This window comes from Notamacropus eugenii, chromosome 6, assembly GCF_028372415.1.
Source record: "Notamacropus eugenii isolate mMacEug1 chromosome 6, mMacEug1.pri_v2, whole genome shotgun sequence".
Taxonomy (NCBI): domain Eukaryota; kingdom Metazoa; phylum Chordata; class Mammalia; order Diprotodontia; family Macropodidae; genus Notamacropus; species Notamacropus eugenii.
In genome coordinates this window covers 291,320,222-291,339,280 of record NC_092877.1, presented here as the reverse complement: position 1 = coordinate 291,339,280, position 19,059 = coordinate 291,320,222, and the positions used below count along the sequence as shown (strand labels likewise).

The window sequence follows — 19,059 nt, the reverse complement described above, 5'->3', positions numbered from 1 at the left end:
TCATCAAAACCAGTTGGTACTGGCTAAGAAATAGAGGGGTAGACCAGTGGAATATGATAGGTACTCAAGACACGGTAGTCAATGAATATAGCAATCTACTGTTTGATAAACCCCAGGACCCCAGCTTATGGAATAAGAACTCACAGTTTGACAAAAATTGCTGGGAAAACTGGATAACAGTGTGGTGGAAACTGGGCATAGACCAATGCCTGACATCATACACAAGAATAAAGTGCAAATGGATACATGATCTAGGTATAAAGACTGATACTATAAACAAATTAGGGGAACAAGGAATAGCGTATTTGTCAGATTTATGGAGAATGGAGAAATTTTTGTCCAAACAAGAGATAGAAAACAGTATAAAGTGCAAAATGGATAATTTTGATTACATTACATTCAAAAGATTTTGCCCAAAAAAACACAATGCAACCAAGATTAGGAGGGAAGCAGAAAACTGGGAAAGAATTTTTGCAACTAGTGTCTGTGATAAAGGCCTCATTTCTAAGATGTATAGAGAACTAAGTCAAATTTACAAGAATACAAGTCATTCCTCAATTGAAAAATGGTCAAAGGATAAGAACAGGCAGTTTTCAGAAGAAGAAATTAAAGATATCCATAGACATATGAAAAAATGTTCTAAATCACTTGATTAGAGAGACGCAAATCAAAACAGCTCTGAGATACCACATCACACCTACCAGATTGGCTAACATGACAAAACAGGAAGATGATAACTGTTGGAGAGGATGTGGGAGAGTTGGAACATTAATTCATTGCTGGTGGAGCTGTGAGCTGATCCAATCATTCTGGAGAGCAATTTGGTACTATGCCCAAAGAGCTAAAAAATGTGCATACTCTTTGACCCAGCAATATCGCTTCTAAGACTGTTTCCCCAAGAGATCATAAAAATGGGAAAAGGACCCGCATGTACAAAAATACTTATAGCAGCTCTCTTTGTGGTGGTCAAGTACTGGAAATCAAGGGGATGCCCATCAATCGGGGAATGGCTGAACAAAGTTGTGGTATATGAATATAATGGAATACTATTGTGCTATGAGAAACGATGAACAGGAGAACTTTGTACACAGCAACAACCACAGAGTGCGAGGAATTTTTCTGGTAGACTTAGTACTTCTTTGCAATGCAAGGACCTAAAAAAATTCCCAATGGACTCTTGAGGCAAAATGCTTCCACATTCAGAGAAAGAACTATGGAACAGGATTGCAGAATGAAGCAGACCATTTTCTCTTGTTATGTTTTGTTTTGTTTTATGATTTCTCTCATTCATTTTAATTCTTCTATACAACATGACCATAGTGAAAATGTATTTAGTAGAAATGTATGTGCAGAACCTATATAAGACTGCACACTGTCAAGGGGAGGAAGAGGGGAGGGAAGGGGAAAAAATCTAAGATATATGGAAATGATTGTAGAAAACTGAAAAATAAAATAATTTTTAAAAACCAACAGCACAAATACAGGATGAAGAAAGAAATGCCTCATTAACAAGTGCATCAATCAATCAAACAAGTATTCCTTAAGAACTTAACACTGGCAGGCATTGTGCTAGATGTTAGGGATGTAAGTATAAAAAAATAAAACAAGGTCTTACTCATAATAAGCTTATGTTCCAATGGGGGAGAAAAGAAGTATGTAAAATACATATGCCATCATGAATATCAAGTTAATAAACACTAATATAAAATAGCTAAATACAGAGTAGTTTGGAAGGGATAACACTAGCAACCAAGGGTAAAAGATAGAGCCACAGTGATGCATAATAAAGGACAAAAGGGATTCCATGAAGTGCAGATAAGAAATCCATTATAGGAATGTGGGATAGCTAAAAATAAAGGCAAGGGTATGGGAAAAGGAGTGTCAAGGTTGGATCACAGAGTGTGAGAGGAGAAGTAATATCCAATGAAATAGTTTAGGACCAGATTGTGTTGCCTTTAAAAACTAAAGAGAAGAGTTTAGGCTTTAACCTAGAAGCAATAAGAAGCTCGTAGGGTTGTCTGAGTAGGGGAGTTACGTGGTCTTATCTGCAACTAAGAAAATTATTTGAGCAGAAGTGTGGAGAGTGGATTGAAAGGCAGGGAGACTAATGAGGACACAAGTGAGAGGCAATGAAGGAGGAAAGGTGGTGTGTGAAGAGAATGAATGGGCTGTACACAAAAGATGTTGTGAAGCAAAAGCAAGATTTAGCAGCTGACTAGTTAAGTGGGGCAAAGGAGAGTGAGAAGCGTAGGATAACTCCAAAGGTACAAACCTGGGAGACTGGGAGAATGGCGGTGCCTTTGACAGAAATACAGATGTGTGGATGGTTAGAGGGAAAGACAATGAGATCAACTTTGGACATGTTAAATTGAAGCAAGCAACTAGTGGTATCTAAGACTAAAGCTTACTGGACAGCCTGGGTCTAGGTATATAGATCTAAAAATTATCTGTATAGAAATCATAGTTAAACCCATGGGAGTTGATGAGTCACCAAGATAGTATAGTGGGAAAAGAAAAGAAGGCCCAGGACACATCTCGGGAGAACATCAACAGCTGCAAGCATGAGGACAAGGAGTAGTGGTGTCACCAAATCCCAGGTATGAGAGAGTATTCAAGAGAAAAGGGTTATCCATATTGTCAAATGCAGCAAATAGTGCTAGAAGAATTAAGATTCAGAAAATATTATGTGAGATTTGCCTATTAGGAGACTGTTGGTTAACTGGAGAGAACAATTTCAGCTGAGTAATGATGTCAGAAGCCAGACTACAAGTTGAGGAGTGAGATAAAGTACAGAGGGTGAGTAGAGACAACTTTTTCCAGGGTTGGGCTGAGAAAGGCAGGAAAGTTCTAGGACAAAAGTTTGAAAAGATGGTGAAGTTTAGACAAAGGTTTTTAAAGAATGAGGAAGGCTTAGGCTTGTTTGAAGAAAGCAAGGAAGGCATCAGTTTATAGGGAGAAACTAAAGAATTAAGAGAGACAAGAGATGTTTAAGGAATAATCTGCTGGAATAGACAGGAGGGAATAAGAGAGGTCTTGATAATGGCAAAAAACAAGTTTAAGAGGGGTGAAGTATAGAGAGAGGTGGAATGAGGGGCTATGATCAGATAGAGGAATGTCAACTTCTAATTAGAGAAATATAACATTCATGTGTATATGGCTGAGGTAGAGTAAAAGAGTAGGTCACTGGATTTTAGGAGGAAGAGGAACAGCAAAGTTAGAAAATTTAAGGGAACATTCAAGTAGATATTAAAGTCCTTTACCACAAGGGATGTAAGTTCAAGTAAACAACATCACAGGAGTTTGGGAGGTGGGAGTGCAGCAGGCAGAGAGAGAGGGAAGGCTCAACACTGTGAAATAGTCAAAAACGCTAATGTAATCTGTGGCTACGTTAATAGGTGCACAGTACTCAGAACCAAAAAATGTACAATGTTATTATAGTCTGCCATAGTTTTATGGTCATTTTTGAGAGCTACATTTTAGGAAGGACATTGGAACTAAAGAGTCTCCAGAAAAGGGTAATCAGGATGATGAGAGTGACTTGGAACCATAACATGTAAGGATCATTTGAAGAAACTAGAGATGTTTAGCCAAGAAAAAAAAAAAAGACTGGGGAGTGGTGGAGAATCAGGAAAAACACAATGAAAACTCTTACAATTCATGTTTTAATTAATTCAAGTATTATCAATGGCTCAATATGGCAAGAAGGTAACACTGGGTTCTAAAAAACTGTGAGCAAAGCATAAGCTCTGGTAGGTGTGTGTGTGTATTTAAACAAAGGAGGTTTATTACTAGTATTATATATTTTCCCTCATAGTTAAGTCTGAAAGACCATCTTTAAATAGTTATAGAAGAGTTGCAATTTAAATTAATGAGGAGAAACCTATACCAAGGAAACTATATGTCCTTTGGACATTGATATAATTCCCTATCACCTCATTTTTGTGTAGCTTTTTAAGATTTAAGATGCGTTAATCCATTTTTCCTACAACAACTCTGAAGTAATTCCAAACCACCTTTATGTAGCTTCTTAAAGATTTCTGATTTATGTTTATTTGTTCTCCTCACAACAAGCCTGAAGTAACTGAATATTAGTTCATGGTTATGTGACTTTTTACAGTGTTTGGAAGGAGCTATTCAAAGTAGCTCAAACACTGACAGATGATTTGTGTGTTCTTACTGTACAGAAAAGGAAACTTAGGCTCAAGCAGGTTCAGTGATTTCCCCTCAACTATGTCTTAGATGGAAACAAGGTTCAGTGTTCTTGTACTCAACCAAGCTGCTTTTCAGGAAAAATAAAACTCCTCTATCTGTCCCACATGAAGACTTTTCTCATGTTCTAATAAAAAGAAATTCATTATTGTTCTAACTCTAAATAAAGATCTTTCCTCAAAAAACAACAACAACAAAGTAGACTTCTGCATCTCTCAACTGATATGCAGTCTAATAATCCCCGACGCTGCCTTGGGAACCTCCACCAACAGACAATTCATTTCATTCTAAGAAGATCTGAAGATCAATTTACTGAGTTTGAACTCAATCAGACAGCTGCAGTTTTACCCCCCACGTTGGCCAAATCATTGCAAAGAACATCAGTAGTATGAAATACTTCCTTGGAGCTCTGACTCCTCTCTTCTTCCCTCCTGACAAATTCACAAGGTATGTTTCTAAAGAGAAGCTGGGAACAGAAGAGCAATAGATCCCCAACTGCCACCCGTCTTAGCAACCTCACAGATATTTTTGTTACCCTGACTTCCTGGCATCGCTAACAGTCTAAATTTTATTCTGTGATCAATGCTTAAAATATTTTTGCCACTTGATGTGTTGCAAATAGGCAAAGACAAGGTATGAAAGGAACCTGCTCAAAGGCTTTGGCTTTAATTTCAACTCAAAGATCTGCAGAAAAGGAGAAAAGTATAGCTGACTTTTATGAAAACGTAAACTTTACAAGCAAAATGTGAAAATGAACAGGGGTATACTTCTAATCAACTAACTAAATAAGAGGGTTAGCTTAAAATAAATGGTTTTTTTGTTTTGTTTTGAAAAAGGAAATCTGGGAAGGATAAAAGTCTAGGATAAGGGATAAAGATAAAGGTCTTTTAAAAATTTTCTTCCCTACGATTCTTAATCATTATTTTAAACTCATAAAATCATTATCAGTATAGAGATTTAAAGATGTTGCATTTCATTTGGCTTTAGTTTCCTCATCTATAAAACACGAGGGTAGGGCTGATGTCTACACTAACTTTAAATTCTTTTCATTCAGTCTTCCTTCATGAAACAACATTGCCATCTATTGGACAATTCCAAAATCTTGATAACAGTTGTTTTATGCTTACAGAAAGGTCTGTACCTCTAGAATGTAATTTTAATGTTACACCCCCCCCCAAAAAAAACATAGAACAGCAATACATGTAAAATTGTTACAGGTCCATCTGGATTTGCAGTTTCATGTGCAATCATCTTTTTTGTTGTATTATATTACAGAAATGTTTTATTCCATTAATTTTTTTCAAAATTAATTTTAAAAAACTTTCATGTTCACTGAGGTCAGCATTACATATGTTAACTAAAAACTAAATTTCTGATACTAATTTTTCCACCCCTTTAAAAAAAATTTACTCTTATTTAATAAAAACATATTAAGTTGAAATAAAAAATAAATGTCAACTTAATTTTAAAAATTCCTAATTTCAGGACAACATGAAAGATAAAGATAAAGAAGAATAAATAAATAAATGATAAATAATCATTTAATAAAATATTCAAAATAAAAACAAAAAGTGTTGATGAAAATTTTTTGGAATGAAATAGATATGCTAAATCTGCTAATCAATTCAGTATAAAAAAATACAAGTATAAATCAAAGTAAACCTCTAGTCTTAGTGGCAGCACTACTGGCGGGGGAAGGGGCAGATCTGAGGAATTATTTGAACTGCTTACTGGATCTTTCCTAACTCAAATGTGAACAAATTATATTTCCTTCTACATAATATATTCTAATATTTATATCAACTTAAGCATGGATACTAAGTAGTTTGCTTAGCATTTCTAACAACATAACATTATTAATTCTTCAAGGTCCTATCAAGTAGGTTAGTGTGTGCCATTCACTGCATTCAGCAATCATTTACTGAATATCTACAATAAAGCAAGAAAAATGACCCACCTAAGTACTATAGTTATTTAACATCACAAAGACAAAATGCAGAGGCTGGATTAAAGCCTCTGAAATAATGACTCATTCTTTAAATCACAAAACTACATTTTCTTAGCATTTCAAAATACGTTAAAGTTCCACTAGACTTCCCTCAATTAAAACTTAGTTCTAACATTGTTGAATTTTGTTGTTTTTTTTTAATTTTGCAATTGAAGAAGTTTCATTTTTGCTAATTGAAACAAGTTTACATTGTCTCTCAAAGTATCTGGTCTCATCAAAAGAATTTTTCTTTCTACAAAGGTTCTCTGCAAATGAAACAATCTTTAACAATTCTTCAAGAAAAGATTAACAATTCTACCAAAAACTAAAGATTATTTCTTCATGTGACTACACAGAACAGTGGTATTATTTTGTAAACCTAACAAGCACAATGTGGACAAAAATACTGCTAGAAATAGCATGAGCACTACCAAAGTTAAACAAATATTATCATTCTTTCTTCAAATTTTAGATAAAAAGCTCTTTTGTAAAGAAGAGGATCATAAATATATTAGTTTCAGGAAAATATACAACAGCCTTTAAAACTTTCTCATAAGTGTTACAATAATGCTGTACAACATCACTTGGTTCACTCAGTAAGCTACCTAAAGGCAGGGATCATTTAGATCTGGCAGGGTCTTTTTGCATTGAAATGAGTCACTGTATTTAAAATTTTTTAATATTTTACTGATACATACAAGATTCCTGAGCCATTCTTATACTGACTAGAGACTCAATGCCCTGAGACCACTCTCTTCTTATATGTAATTTAATACTAGTCTCAATAATATTTATAAGATTGCCTAAGAGAAAATGTTTCTTTCATTGTAATGAATTAAATAAAATTCTGGTTTTTCTAGAGAAATATTTCTCCTCTATAACCTTCTAGAACTTCCCTGGCTTTTTTAAGGATATGAAATTTAAGTATTTTTAATGAGATGTATAAACTTTCATTCTATTAATGCATGTAGCTATTAGAATGATACTATATTTATTTAATTTTTATAATTCTTCCAAGTTTCAGTCTCATAATTTCCCTCACAAAGTTCATAGTATCACAGATTTAGAGCTGAGAGGGACCTAAAAGACCATCTAATCCAGCCCTTTCATTTTACAGATGAAGGGAAAAGATTAAGTGATCTGCCCAAGAATATCCAACAAAACAAGTATCAGTGACAGGATATGAGCCCAGGTCTTCCCGATTCTAGATCCAGCATTCTATCTACTAGGAAAGCAGACCAATAAATACCCCCAAATTATTGGAACTGTTCTCAAGTTACACAAAATACAACACCATAGGGATACAAGATAAGAAAACAAGTCTTTTCTTTCTCATGCACCAGCCTATGCCTACTTCCTCTGTGACAATGGTCAAGTGATTCAATTCTTCCCATTAAAAATACTCTCAGATGATTCACATTGTTTGCATATTTCTGCAGTGAAAAGAAAAATGGAAGAGTAGAAAGATGTTAAACTACTATAACTTTTTCAATGCCTTCTATGATTAGTTCAGTGTCTAATAGGCATTCAGATATAAATGTTAGATAATAACTGACTAATAATCTTGAAATATTTAATCAAGGATAGAATGAAATTCATCCTTCCTAAAATATGATAAACAAAGATCTTCAGAGGAAACAGCCTACCTTCCTGTGTAGGGAGCCTTACACATCTCTTTCAAGACATCTGACGCTTCATCCAGCCAGACAATGTATTCTCAGAGCTTCCATGTTGTTTTAAGTTACATACAGAGCACATGTGCGCTGATGTCGAGCTTCAAGGCAATCAACGCACCTGCAACACAACCCACGCAAACCTTGATGTTGACTTCTCTCCAGAGTCTCACACTCATAGTGAGAGGAAGGACAGGAAAACTAATGAGTACTTTCAATGACAAGTGAAAAATGAAGTTTAAAACTAACTGCATATTTTCTTGGAATTATAAAAAATTCAACTTGCTGTATAAACACTAAAGAAAAAAATTATAATTTCTAGCTTTAAGAATCAAAAGTAACGAATAAATTAACTAGATATCATGCACTGGAAATACTAAAACTTTGGCCTTACAAAGGAACCCAAAGCCATTATCCTTGTCAATCATCCACTAATCTCTTTCTCAATCAGGTCAACAGACATTAAACATGGAGATATAAAGAATTTAGGAATGTGCAGGAAATGCAAGGGAGAAATGCGCAGAGCAGGTACCTATGTATGGAGTCTAACTGATTTTACTCTTGTACAAAATTGATATCCCAAAAGAAGTACATAATATTAAGGAGGCATTATGAGGATGATAAAGATTAAAGCCTATCTTAGACATCTTATTTTCAATTAGACTTTAATGAATACATGAGAGCATTAAGAATTACCTTTAATTTGGAGTTTTTATTTTAAAAAAAGAATTAAAAGAAAATATTCAATGAAAATATATCATGTAGAAATTCTAGTTAGCATAAATTATAAGTTATGGAAATTATTTTTTATATTTGATATTCCTATAAGCTAGTTTTACCCATTAAAAAACTCACAAAGGATAAAATCAAAGCCATTAAACAAACATTAAGCAAGAAAGTTAAATTTTAAATTAAGGTAAATTCCATATAAATTTATTTAAAAGAAATCAACAAAAGTGAAGTATTAAAAGGGAATACTTTCCAGACAATATAGAACTAAAGATAAAATTTAAAGAATCCATCATGTATTATGCCACAAATGGACAATTTATATTAACAATATTTTAAGTTTTAGTATTTGTAAGAATACAAAGTATTTACATTTTGTTAGAAAATCACCCTTTCTTTAATGCACAAGTCAAAACTATTTCCAGTCTTTTAGGCATGACTTTATGCTAAATCTTTGAGTCACATATCCAACTACACAATAAAAATCCACAAGAAGATTTATCACTTAGGGAAATGCATATTAAAAAGTCAATTTTTAAGAAATAAATTAATTCTATAATTCATGGAATATTTGTACTTGCCTTGCGAAATATGCTTTAAGTCATTAGTAATTTAAAAATACAAAGTAACTCTAAAGTTTCATCTCATATCCTTTATACCAGCAAAAATGACAAAAAAAGGAAAAGGACAAATGTTGAAAGGGATGCAAGAAAACAGGTACATCAATGAACTGTTGGTGGTGTGAACTGGTCTTTTCATTCAGGAAAGCAATTTGGATCCATGTATAAAAAGTCAATAAAATGTTCATAACCTAGCAAGTACTATTCCTATACCTATATCCCAAAGAGATCAAAGAAAGAAGAAAAGGTCTCATATGTACAAAAATATTTTTATATAGGAGCTCATTTTTTTTTTGTAGTGAAGAACTAGAAACTAAGGGGATGCCCATCAACACAGGAATGGCTAAACAAATTATGGCATATCAACATAATGGAATACATTATGTCATAAGAAATGAGGAAAGGGGCTGCGTCAGAGAAATCTGGAAAGGTCTGCATGAAATGATGCAGAGTAAAGTGAGCACAGCCAGGAGAACAGATTCACACAAAAACAACGGTAAAGACAAATAACTTAGAAAGACTTAAGAACTCTAATGAATGCGGATGAAGCATACCACCTACTCAAGGCAGAGTAAGATATAACATTTTTTTAGCACAGCCAATGCAAAATTGGTTGTGCTTGACAATAAACATTTGTTTTAAAGTATTTTGTTTTTCTTTCATTCTTTTCAAATTATAAAGAGACAGGTTGGAGGAAGGGAAAGGGGCACAATCACAATCAAGTATGAGTTTTGAAAGTTACAAAATGAATGTATTATATACTTTAAAAGAAAAGCAAGCTCTAGATGAGACTGACAGTTTCATGTACAATTCTCTCCTGTTCCACAATGTACATGGAAATTCTCATTTTATTGTGTCTATGTTCAGAATTTTTAAAAATGGGAAAAAAAAATCTGCTTGCAACTAGTAATAATTTATAGTGTGGACCTGTGGTTTAATCAGTGTGTCGAGAAATCCCAGTGAAAGGACTACTATTAATGTAGATCCATAAACAATTCTATAACTTAAGGTCTTACAGAGTTGCTTGGGGGACTAAAAGATTAAGTGTTTTGCTCAGCATCATTCACGTAGCCAATATGTAGCAGAGGTGTACCTAAATCATCCTGACTCCAAAGCAAGTCCTTCTCTCTCTACTATATCTTGCTGCCTCTCTTATAATAATAGCTATTATTGATTTTCAATGCAAATTTTCCTTGCCTATTGCCAAATTTATTTTTAGACTTAACTTGCAGCCCTTTAACTAATCTTTAGCACTTACACAAAATTAGACATGAAAAGAATTAGCTAAAAAATTTACATTCTAAATATGAAACATCACATTTGGAGCTACTTCATGCTTAAAGTAACTGCTGTGATGGATAAAAATCATTTCAATAAATTGATGTTTAATGGGTAATTCAGAATTCACAAGGTGAAACAATAGGTCTAATCTTCTAAAATGAGGCAAGGGAGGGATAAACGTCGTGGTAAAAAATAACTTGAAAAAGGGGCTAGATCAAGGTTGGAAGTGGACTACAAGTCAACAACATGGAAATGCAAAAACCTAATGTGACCTGAGGCTTCAGTAGAGTAACCAGTATGGTTGGTGTACTCTATAAAGACCACATCTATAGTATAACTATACTGATAAGAAAAAAAAGAATCAAAGAAAAAAGCAGAAATGAAACATTTAAAAAAACAAAGAAGAGAGACACAGGTATGGAGGGCAGGTTTTTTATTGTTTTATATTCAATTTTCCTTCCTATTTTTATTTGTATATTGCAATATTTGTATTTGTTAATATTTAACTTTATAATAAAAAAGAAACATTTTAAAAAGAAAAAAATTCCGTGTGAACACAAAATCTATCTTCTCTAGCTTGAAGTAGATTTCTTTAAAGATTTTTTTTAGATGATATGTGTGCTTTTTTAAAAAAAATTTTTAAATGCGTACTGCAATGTCATTCAAAAAAACGTGATTTCTTCAGAATGTCTGCATTGTAGGCAAACTCATAAAGATATAATGCAATTTCCCCAACTGATAAATGGTCAAAGCATATGAACAGGCAATTTTCAGAGGAAGAAATTAAAGATATCTATAATCATATGAAAAAATGCTCTAAATCACTTCTGATTAGAGAGATGCAAATCAGAACAACTCTGAGGTATCATATCACACCTGTCAGATTGGCAAACATGACAGAACAGGAAAATGATAAATGATGGAAAGAATGTGGGAGAGTTGGAACACTAATTCATTGTTGGTGGAGCTGTGAGCTTTTCCGACCATTCTGGAGAGTGGTTTGGAACTATGCCTAAAGAGCTACAAAAATGTGCATACCCTTTGACCCAGCAACACCGTATCCCCAAGAGATCATAAAAATGGGAAAGGATTCCACATATACAAAAACATTTATAGCAGCACCCTTTGTGGTGGCCAAAAACTGTAAATCAAGGGGATGCCCATCAATTGGGGAATGGCTGAATAAATTATGGTATATGAATGTAATGGAGTACTATTGTGGCATAAGAAATGATGAACAAGAAGACTTGAGAGAGGCCTGGAAGGACTTATATGATCTGATGCTGAGTGAAAGGAGCAGAACCAGGAGAACTTTTGTGCACAGCAATGACCACAGTGTGTGAGAGCTTTTTTCTGGTAGACTTGGAACTTCGTAATAACGCAAGAACTTAAAAAAAAAAAATTCCCAATGGTTTTCTAAGGCAAAATGCCTTCCACACTCAGAGAAAGAACTATGGAATTCATTCGCAGAATGTAGCAGATCGTGTGTGTGTGTGTGTGTGTGTGTGTGTATTATGTTTTGATTTGTTACATGATTTCTTCCATTTATTTTAGTTCATCTACATAGCATGACTATAGTGAAAACGTATTCAATAGGAAAGTATATGTAGATCCTATATAGAATTGTATGCCGTCTTGGGGAGGAAGGGGGGTGGGGGAGGTAGGTGTGAGGGGTAAAATTCTAAGTTTTATGGTAGTGATTGCAGAACATTAAAAATAAATAAATAAAGTAAAAAGAAAGTGGAAGGGAAGCGGAGGAAAGGAATTGGATGTGACAGGAGGGAGGGCATATTGGAGGAGAGGGTAATCAGAACACATGCTATTCTGGGGTGCAGGAGGGAGAGATGGGGAGAAAATTTGAAATTCAAAATTTTGTGGACTTGATTGTTGAAAACTGAAAAAATAAATTAAGAAGTAATATGAAAAAAAGATATACTGCATTAAGTTACTACTTATACTTTGTATTGTGTGAGATGAAATGAGTTGGGTTGGGTTTTTTTTGTAAACAACTGTCTTCATGGAACATGATAAAGAATAAAGTATAACCTGTGGAAAAATAAATAAATAAAAAGACTATATCTGTGATGATTTTATGTGCTGTACTTTTCGCACACACAAAAATGGTGGTAGCAACTCACTCATCAGCAGAACCTATCTTTTGAGATCTTTCTTTTGGTTTATACACTGATGTATCTACTTTCTCATTCATCACCCAGCTGACCAAAGAAAGATTTTCAAGATGGCTCTGGAGGGTTAGGAAGAGTCAACTGGCCTAGAAAAGCTTTTCTAATACTTCAGTGGTCTTAACCCTATACATACACAATACTATGAATTGTTAAAACGGGTTTTCCCAACTATGATCTTATGGAAAATTTAAGCCTACAAATTTCATTTCATGGGCAGAATACTCTAAAAAGATTATTTTATTTTACTACAACAAATAATAAGCAGCTATTAAATTATTCTCAAAGGTTAAACATAGCATGAGCTTTATTAAGACCTCAAAAAAAAAGTTATATAATATAGGGATAATATTATGGAATCTATTTTTGATGACGTAAGCGTGATCCTTTCCAGGAAAGAAGATGATTCAACCTCTACTAAGTTAAAAATAAGCTAGAGGATGGAATCTTAAAGACTAAGAGTACTGAAATATAGTCTTCTTTGATGTCTTAACATGATTACAGACAATTATATAAAATGATTTCATAAAATTAAAAAAAACTTTAAATCAGGTGATCTCAATTTCATAAGCAGCAATTTTTACAAAACTAACATGCTTTCATTGCCCCAAATTGTTTCTCTCAGTATTTATCTACATTTTAAAAATGCTTCCCCCCCAAAAAAAATTATTCCTCAAAACCTACATTAAAAATAACAAATGAAAAAACAAATTAAAATCAAAAGAAAGACTTCTAGGACAAATAATTACAATCAGGAATAAATTTCAAAGCCTTCAAATTCTGAGGATTACACATCACATGACTCTCAAGTTACAAACAGTACAATATTCACTAGGAAAGAATCAGTGAGTAAAACAGGTTATACATTTTTAATACTTAAAAATTCCACCATTTATAATATTCAGAAGTATGTGTCAAGGTATCCAAAAATTTTTATCAATATTTACAAACTGTGACAATAAAATTCTACATATTATTATGACAAAATTGGGAAGAGATATTATTAATACGTTAGATGAAAATAATTGTTTATGTATTTGATCATCTAATTTATCTTTAACCACTAAAAAGTTAGCCTTTAAGTCATTAGCCTGGTAGAACTGATAGCAGCAGGGCTAGCCAATATAAGATGATCTATACCTCAGGAAATTATTGGAAATACTAAATTGTCCATTGTGATCCAGCAATACCGCTACTAGGTCAATATCCCAAAGAGATCATAAAAAAGGGAAAAGGACCTACATCTACAAAAATATTTACAGTGGCTCTTTTTGTGGTGGCAAACAACTGGAAATTGAAGGAATGCCAATCAATTGGGGAATGGCTGAACAAGTTGTGGTATATGAATGTAATGGAATACTATTATGCTATAAGAAATGATGAGCAGGAAGACTTCAGCAAAACCTGGAAAGGCTTATATGAATTGACAGAAAGCAAAATGACCAGAACCAGGAAAACACTGTACACAGTAACAGTAACATTGTATGATGATCACATTCACTTACCCCTTCTCAACAATACAATGAACCAAAAAAATTACAAAGGTCTCATGATGGAAAATGCTATCTACATCCAGAGAAAGAACTGATGGACTCTGAAAGAAGATTGAAGCATACTATTTTCACTTAATTTTTTTGTGTTTTTCCTTTTGGTGTGTTTCTTCTTTCATAACTGTTACTAATATGGAAATGTTTTACATGATTGTACACATAAAATCTATATCAAATTGCTTACCATTTTAGGAAAAGGGGAGAGGAAGGAGGAAAAGAGAAAAATTTGGAACTCAAAATCTTATAAAAATGAATGCTAAAAATTATTTTTAAAAATGCTATAAAAAATTTTAAGGGAAAAAAGAAATTACTGGAAATATTGCAGATAGTTTCTTTTTCTTCTATGAAGGGACTTTGTCATATGACTAAAGATAAATAAACTCAGCATATGAGGAGGTCATCAATATATTAATTATATCTTGAGGTTCAAATATACTAAATGTGCTGGAAGTGCAACTTTATTTTTGTCCCCTGACCCCTCAAAAAGAAAAAAAAAAACAACCTACAGATGAAGTATGGTTCAGTAAGATATGAAGATTTTTAAAATATGACAAATCCAAACCATTAAATTATCTCTATATCCCTAAGTACAATAACTTTTTAGAATACTAGATGGCCTTTCTTTCATCAACATGGAATCTTACAAAAGGGGAAGGAGCCATGGTGGCAGATTAGAGGCAACCCAGCTGAACTCTCTCAACATTCCCCTCCAAATAATTTTAAAGCAATGCCACAAATCAAATTTTAGAATAACAGACTAAACAAAAAGCCAGGATAATACATTTTTTCCAGCCTAAGAAAACACTGGACATCAGCAAGAAAAGTTTGCAACACCAGGATGGAAGCCTGTCCAGAGCCTAAAGGCCAGTTACAGGAGCTCTCAGCCCAGAGAAAGTAAGGGGCTCAAACAACTGGTCAGATAAAGGTTAAAGAGGACCCTCTGCTGGCACTGGGTACAGCTGGCACTGACTGGTAACTCTAAGGTCGCAGTTCAAAGGCTGAGAGGAGTGCTAGGGATGGATAACAAGGGAGCAAGTTCATACTTCCAAGGCAAAAAAGAGCACTAGCTCTTAAAAGAAATTTACAGAGAGAGCATGAGTGTAAGTCAATTATCTTACAATGATCTCTTCAAAAAAAAAATGAAGGAATGAGAAAGAGATGTACTGGGAGAAGGGAAGAGAGAGGCAGAATGGGGGAAAACTTCTCACATTAAAGAGGTAAGCAAGGAAGAACTTCAACAGTGGAGGGGAAGTGGGGGAGAGGGGCAATGCTTGAATCTCACGCTCATCAGAATTGGTTCAAAAAAAGAAGTACATACACACTCTGTTGTATATAGAAATATAACTTACCCAATAGAGAAACAGGACAGGAAGGGGAGAAGACATGATGAATGGGGGGGGCAGATTAAGGGAGGCAGTGGTTAGAAGCACAATAGACTTGAGGAGGGACAGGATAAAAAACAGAGAGAAAAGAAGAAACAGAAGAAAATGGCAAGCAGGGAAAATAAACAGTAACAATGAATGTTCAATGAGATGATGTAATAGTAATTTATATGGAAAGATCTTTCTCACTCATTAATAGGCCCATATGATCTGCTTGAATCACCTGGAAGACTGTCATATGAGGTGGGAGGAGCCTGCTGAACAGGCAGAACAGGAAGGGTGGATCAGAACGCGGAGGGAGGAATTGAGGGAGCGGGTGGGGACAGAGGAAAGAGGCCACAGGCAGGCAAGCAGAGCTTAGGCCTGTGAGTGTTTGCTTGTGAGGCAGCCCCAACAGAGACAGGGAGAAGCCTGGGGAATGGCTTTGCCCCCTGCAGCAATCATGTTTATTAACTTTGTAGCTACCATGACAAATTTAATTTTCTGGTTCTGAGATTTAGCCCTCTGGTGTCTGAATAAATGTTTTTCTTCCGCCTTCTATATGGAGAGTCTGTTATACTTTGAGACTGAGCACTAAGCTGTCATATTCATAGTTACCACCAGTGCTGTGAATATTGCCTGCACGATACAGATGACCCCACCCATAAAATGGAAGCATGTAGCAGAATGCATTAGATACCAGAATCCAACAATATATTGTTTAGAAGAGATGCACTTGAAAATAAAGACAGAGTTCAAATAAAGGGCTGGAGGAGAAATTAATATGCTTTAGCTAAACTTAAAAAAAAAAAGGCAGGAGTAGCCATCATAATCTCAAACAAAGCAAAAATAAAACTAAAGTTAACTAAAATGGGTAATGAGGACAAGTACATTTTGCTATAAGGTACCATAGACAATGAAGTAATATCAAAAATTTTACAGCCAAATTTCTCTGATAAAAAAGCCTCATCAGTCAAATATAGACTAAGTATAGAACTAAGTATAGTCAAATTTATAAGAAATAATAGTCACTCCCCAATTGATAAGTGATCAAAGGATATAAACAGGCAGTTTTCGAAAAAGAAATCAAAACTATCTATAGTCATGAGAAAAAATGCCTTAAATCACTATTGATTAGAGAAAGGCAATTACATTTTAATCTGGTTCAGCTGAGTTTGACACCTCTGCATTACACTGGGCTTCCTCCCATGCTAGTGTTAGAACTCAGTAATTGTTAAGATAAACAATAACTTGGGGTAGCTAGGTAGAGATTGAATAGAGCACTAGCCCTGGAGTCAGGAGTGCCTGAGTTTCAAATCCAGCCTCAGACACTTGACACTAGATAGCTGTGTGACCCAAGTCTCTTAACCCCAACTGCCTTGCTCTCCACCCTCCAAAGGAAAAGAAAGACAAACAATAACTGCTGAAATCATTCAAACTGAGACATTTATATTAATTTTTTTACTATAAAAAATTAAAAATTAAGCTCATTAAAAAGGACTAAAAATGTTTAAGGCAAAGGAAAACAAAAGGGTAGAAAAATGCACTAAGACACAGATTTAGGCCTAGAAAATTAACAGTTCTAAATCTGAATGACATTATTCTTTAAAAATACTTTATTTTTCCCAGCTACATGTAAAGACAATTTTTAACATTCACTTTGAAAAATTTTTTAGTTCCTAATTTTCTTCTTCCCTCCCTCCCCTCTTCGTAAGATGGCAGGCAATTTGATATGGGTTGTACATGTGCAACAACAATCATGCAAAACATATTTCCATAATAGTCATGTGGTGAAAGGAAGCACAGAACCAAGGGAAAAAACACACACACAAAATAAAGTGAAAAATAGTACGCTTCCGTCTGCATTCAAACTCCCAGTTCCATCTCGGTATGTGGATAGTATTGTTCATCCTAAGTCCTTAGGAATTGTCTTGGATCATTGTATTGCTAAGAATAGCAAAGTCCTGAATGAGATTTTTGGTGACAAGAATACTTGCATTTTTCCAGATGTATTATGTATAGTATATCATTATTTTAATATAACAACAGGACGATCCATTTAAGTATATTTTAGGAGGCTACTCTCAATTATGTTACAACTATAACATAAAAATGCTACACATTTTGAAATCACATAACAGCTATAAAAAGTCACAAATTTAATAAACTATGGTATTTTTAATTTACTTTTATGTAATTATTAAACTAACTATAGGATAGCAGTTTCTAAATCCATGTGGCAGCAACACATGGGATCAAATTTTTTCTTTTATTCTTTGAGATCACATTTCAGTAGTCTACTTCAATATATACCATTAATATATTCAAAATTCTAAGACTCATACAAGAAGCTTAATAAATAAAAAATATTTTTGCAAAGAAGCTGACACGTACATACATAGAAAGCATGCTAACATATTCTCAGACTGCTTTACCATAAGAAGCCAGGTTGCATAGTCAGAGAATACAAATATTAAACAAAACAGGGATAATATTTGGTAGAGGTATTACAACAACACAAACTTTCCTATTAATGTTTCCCTAAATTTGATGTGCCATCTCCCATCATATACCCTTGCATATACCCTTCTAGTACATTCCCACAATGCATTCTTTCTTCACTTCTGCTTCTTAGAATCCTCCAGTCTGATAAAAACCTCAGTCTGATAAAGTTCTCATTTTTAAAATATAAGGAATGAGTTAAATTTAAAAGAATAAGAGTCATTCACCAATTGATAAATGGACAAAGAATATGAAGAAAGTTTCAAAGAAAGAAATCAAGTTATCAGTAGCCTATGACAAAATGCTCTAATTCACTAACATAAATACAAATTTAAACAACTCTGGGGTACACATCTCACATTCATCAGACTATTAAAGTTAATACAAAAGGGAATGGCAAATAATGATGGGGTGCTGAGAAAAAAGGCACATTAATGTTCTTCTGGCTGAATTATATAAACTGATCCAGGCACTCTGGAAAGCAATTTGGAACTATGCCCAAAAAAGCTATTAAATTGTGTATACCCAGTAATTATCTAAGTTATCCCCCAAAGAGATGAAAGAAAGAGGAAAAGGACCTATATGTATACAGCGCATTTCATAGAGGAAAAGAACTAGAAACTGATAGGATACTCATTAACTGGGGACAGACAAACAAATTATGGTATACGAATGTGATGGAGGACTATACTGAGAAATGATGAAGGGGATGGTTTTAGAAAAACCTGGGAAGACATATAAATAGATGCAAAGTGAAGTGAGCAGAACCAAGGGAAAAATATATACAACAATGTTGTAAAGACAAACAACTTTAAAAGATTAAGAAAATCTGGTCAAAATCATCATTCCTGAAGGCCCATTATCAAATATGTTATCCACTTTCAGATTAAGAGAGGTGATAGACTCAAAGAGATGATAATGGCACTTTTTTGGACACGGATAATGCAAGAATTTGTTTTATTCA

At 34.0% G+C, this 19,059-nt stretch overlaps 1 protein-coding gene across 9 annotated transcripts in view; it reads right to left on the bottom strand.

Moving 5' to 3' along the window:
• The window catches only part of NAA16 (N-alpha-acetyltransferase 16, NatA auxiliary subunit), a 98,779-nt gene that overhangs the window by 27,653 nt on the left and 52,067 nt on the right, over positions 1–19,059 (bottom strand). For 2 of the 9 annotated variants that reach the window (XM_072617111.1, XM_072617109.1), the window contains one exon: positions 7,843–7,990. The exons of the other annotated variants lie outside the window; for them this stretch is intronic. In XM_072617111.1, coding sequence (XP_072473212.1) covers positions 7,938–7,990 — 53 coding nt within the window. In that variant the 3' untranslated portion in view covers positions 7,843–7,937. Of the gene's footprint in view, positions 1–7,842; positions 7,991–19,059 lie in introns of those variants that run through there. 9 annotated transcript variants of the gene reach the window in all.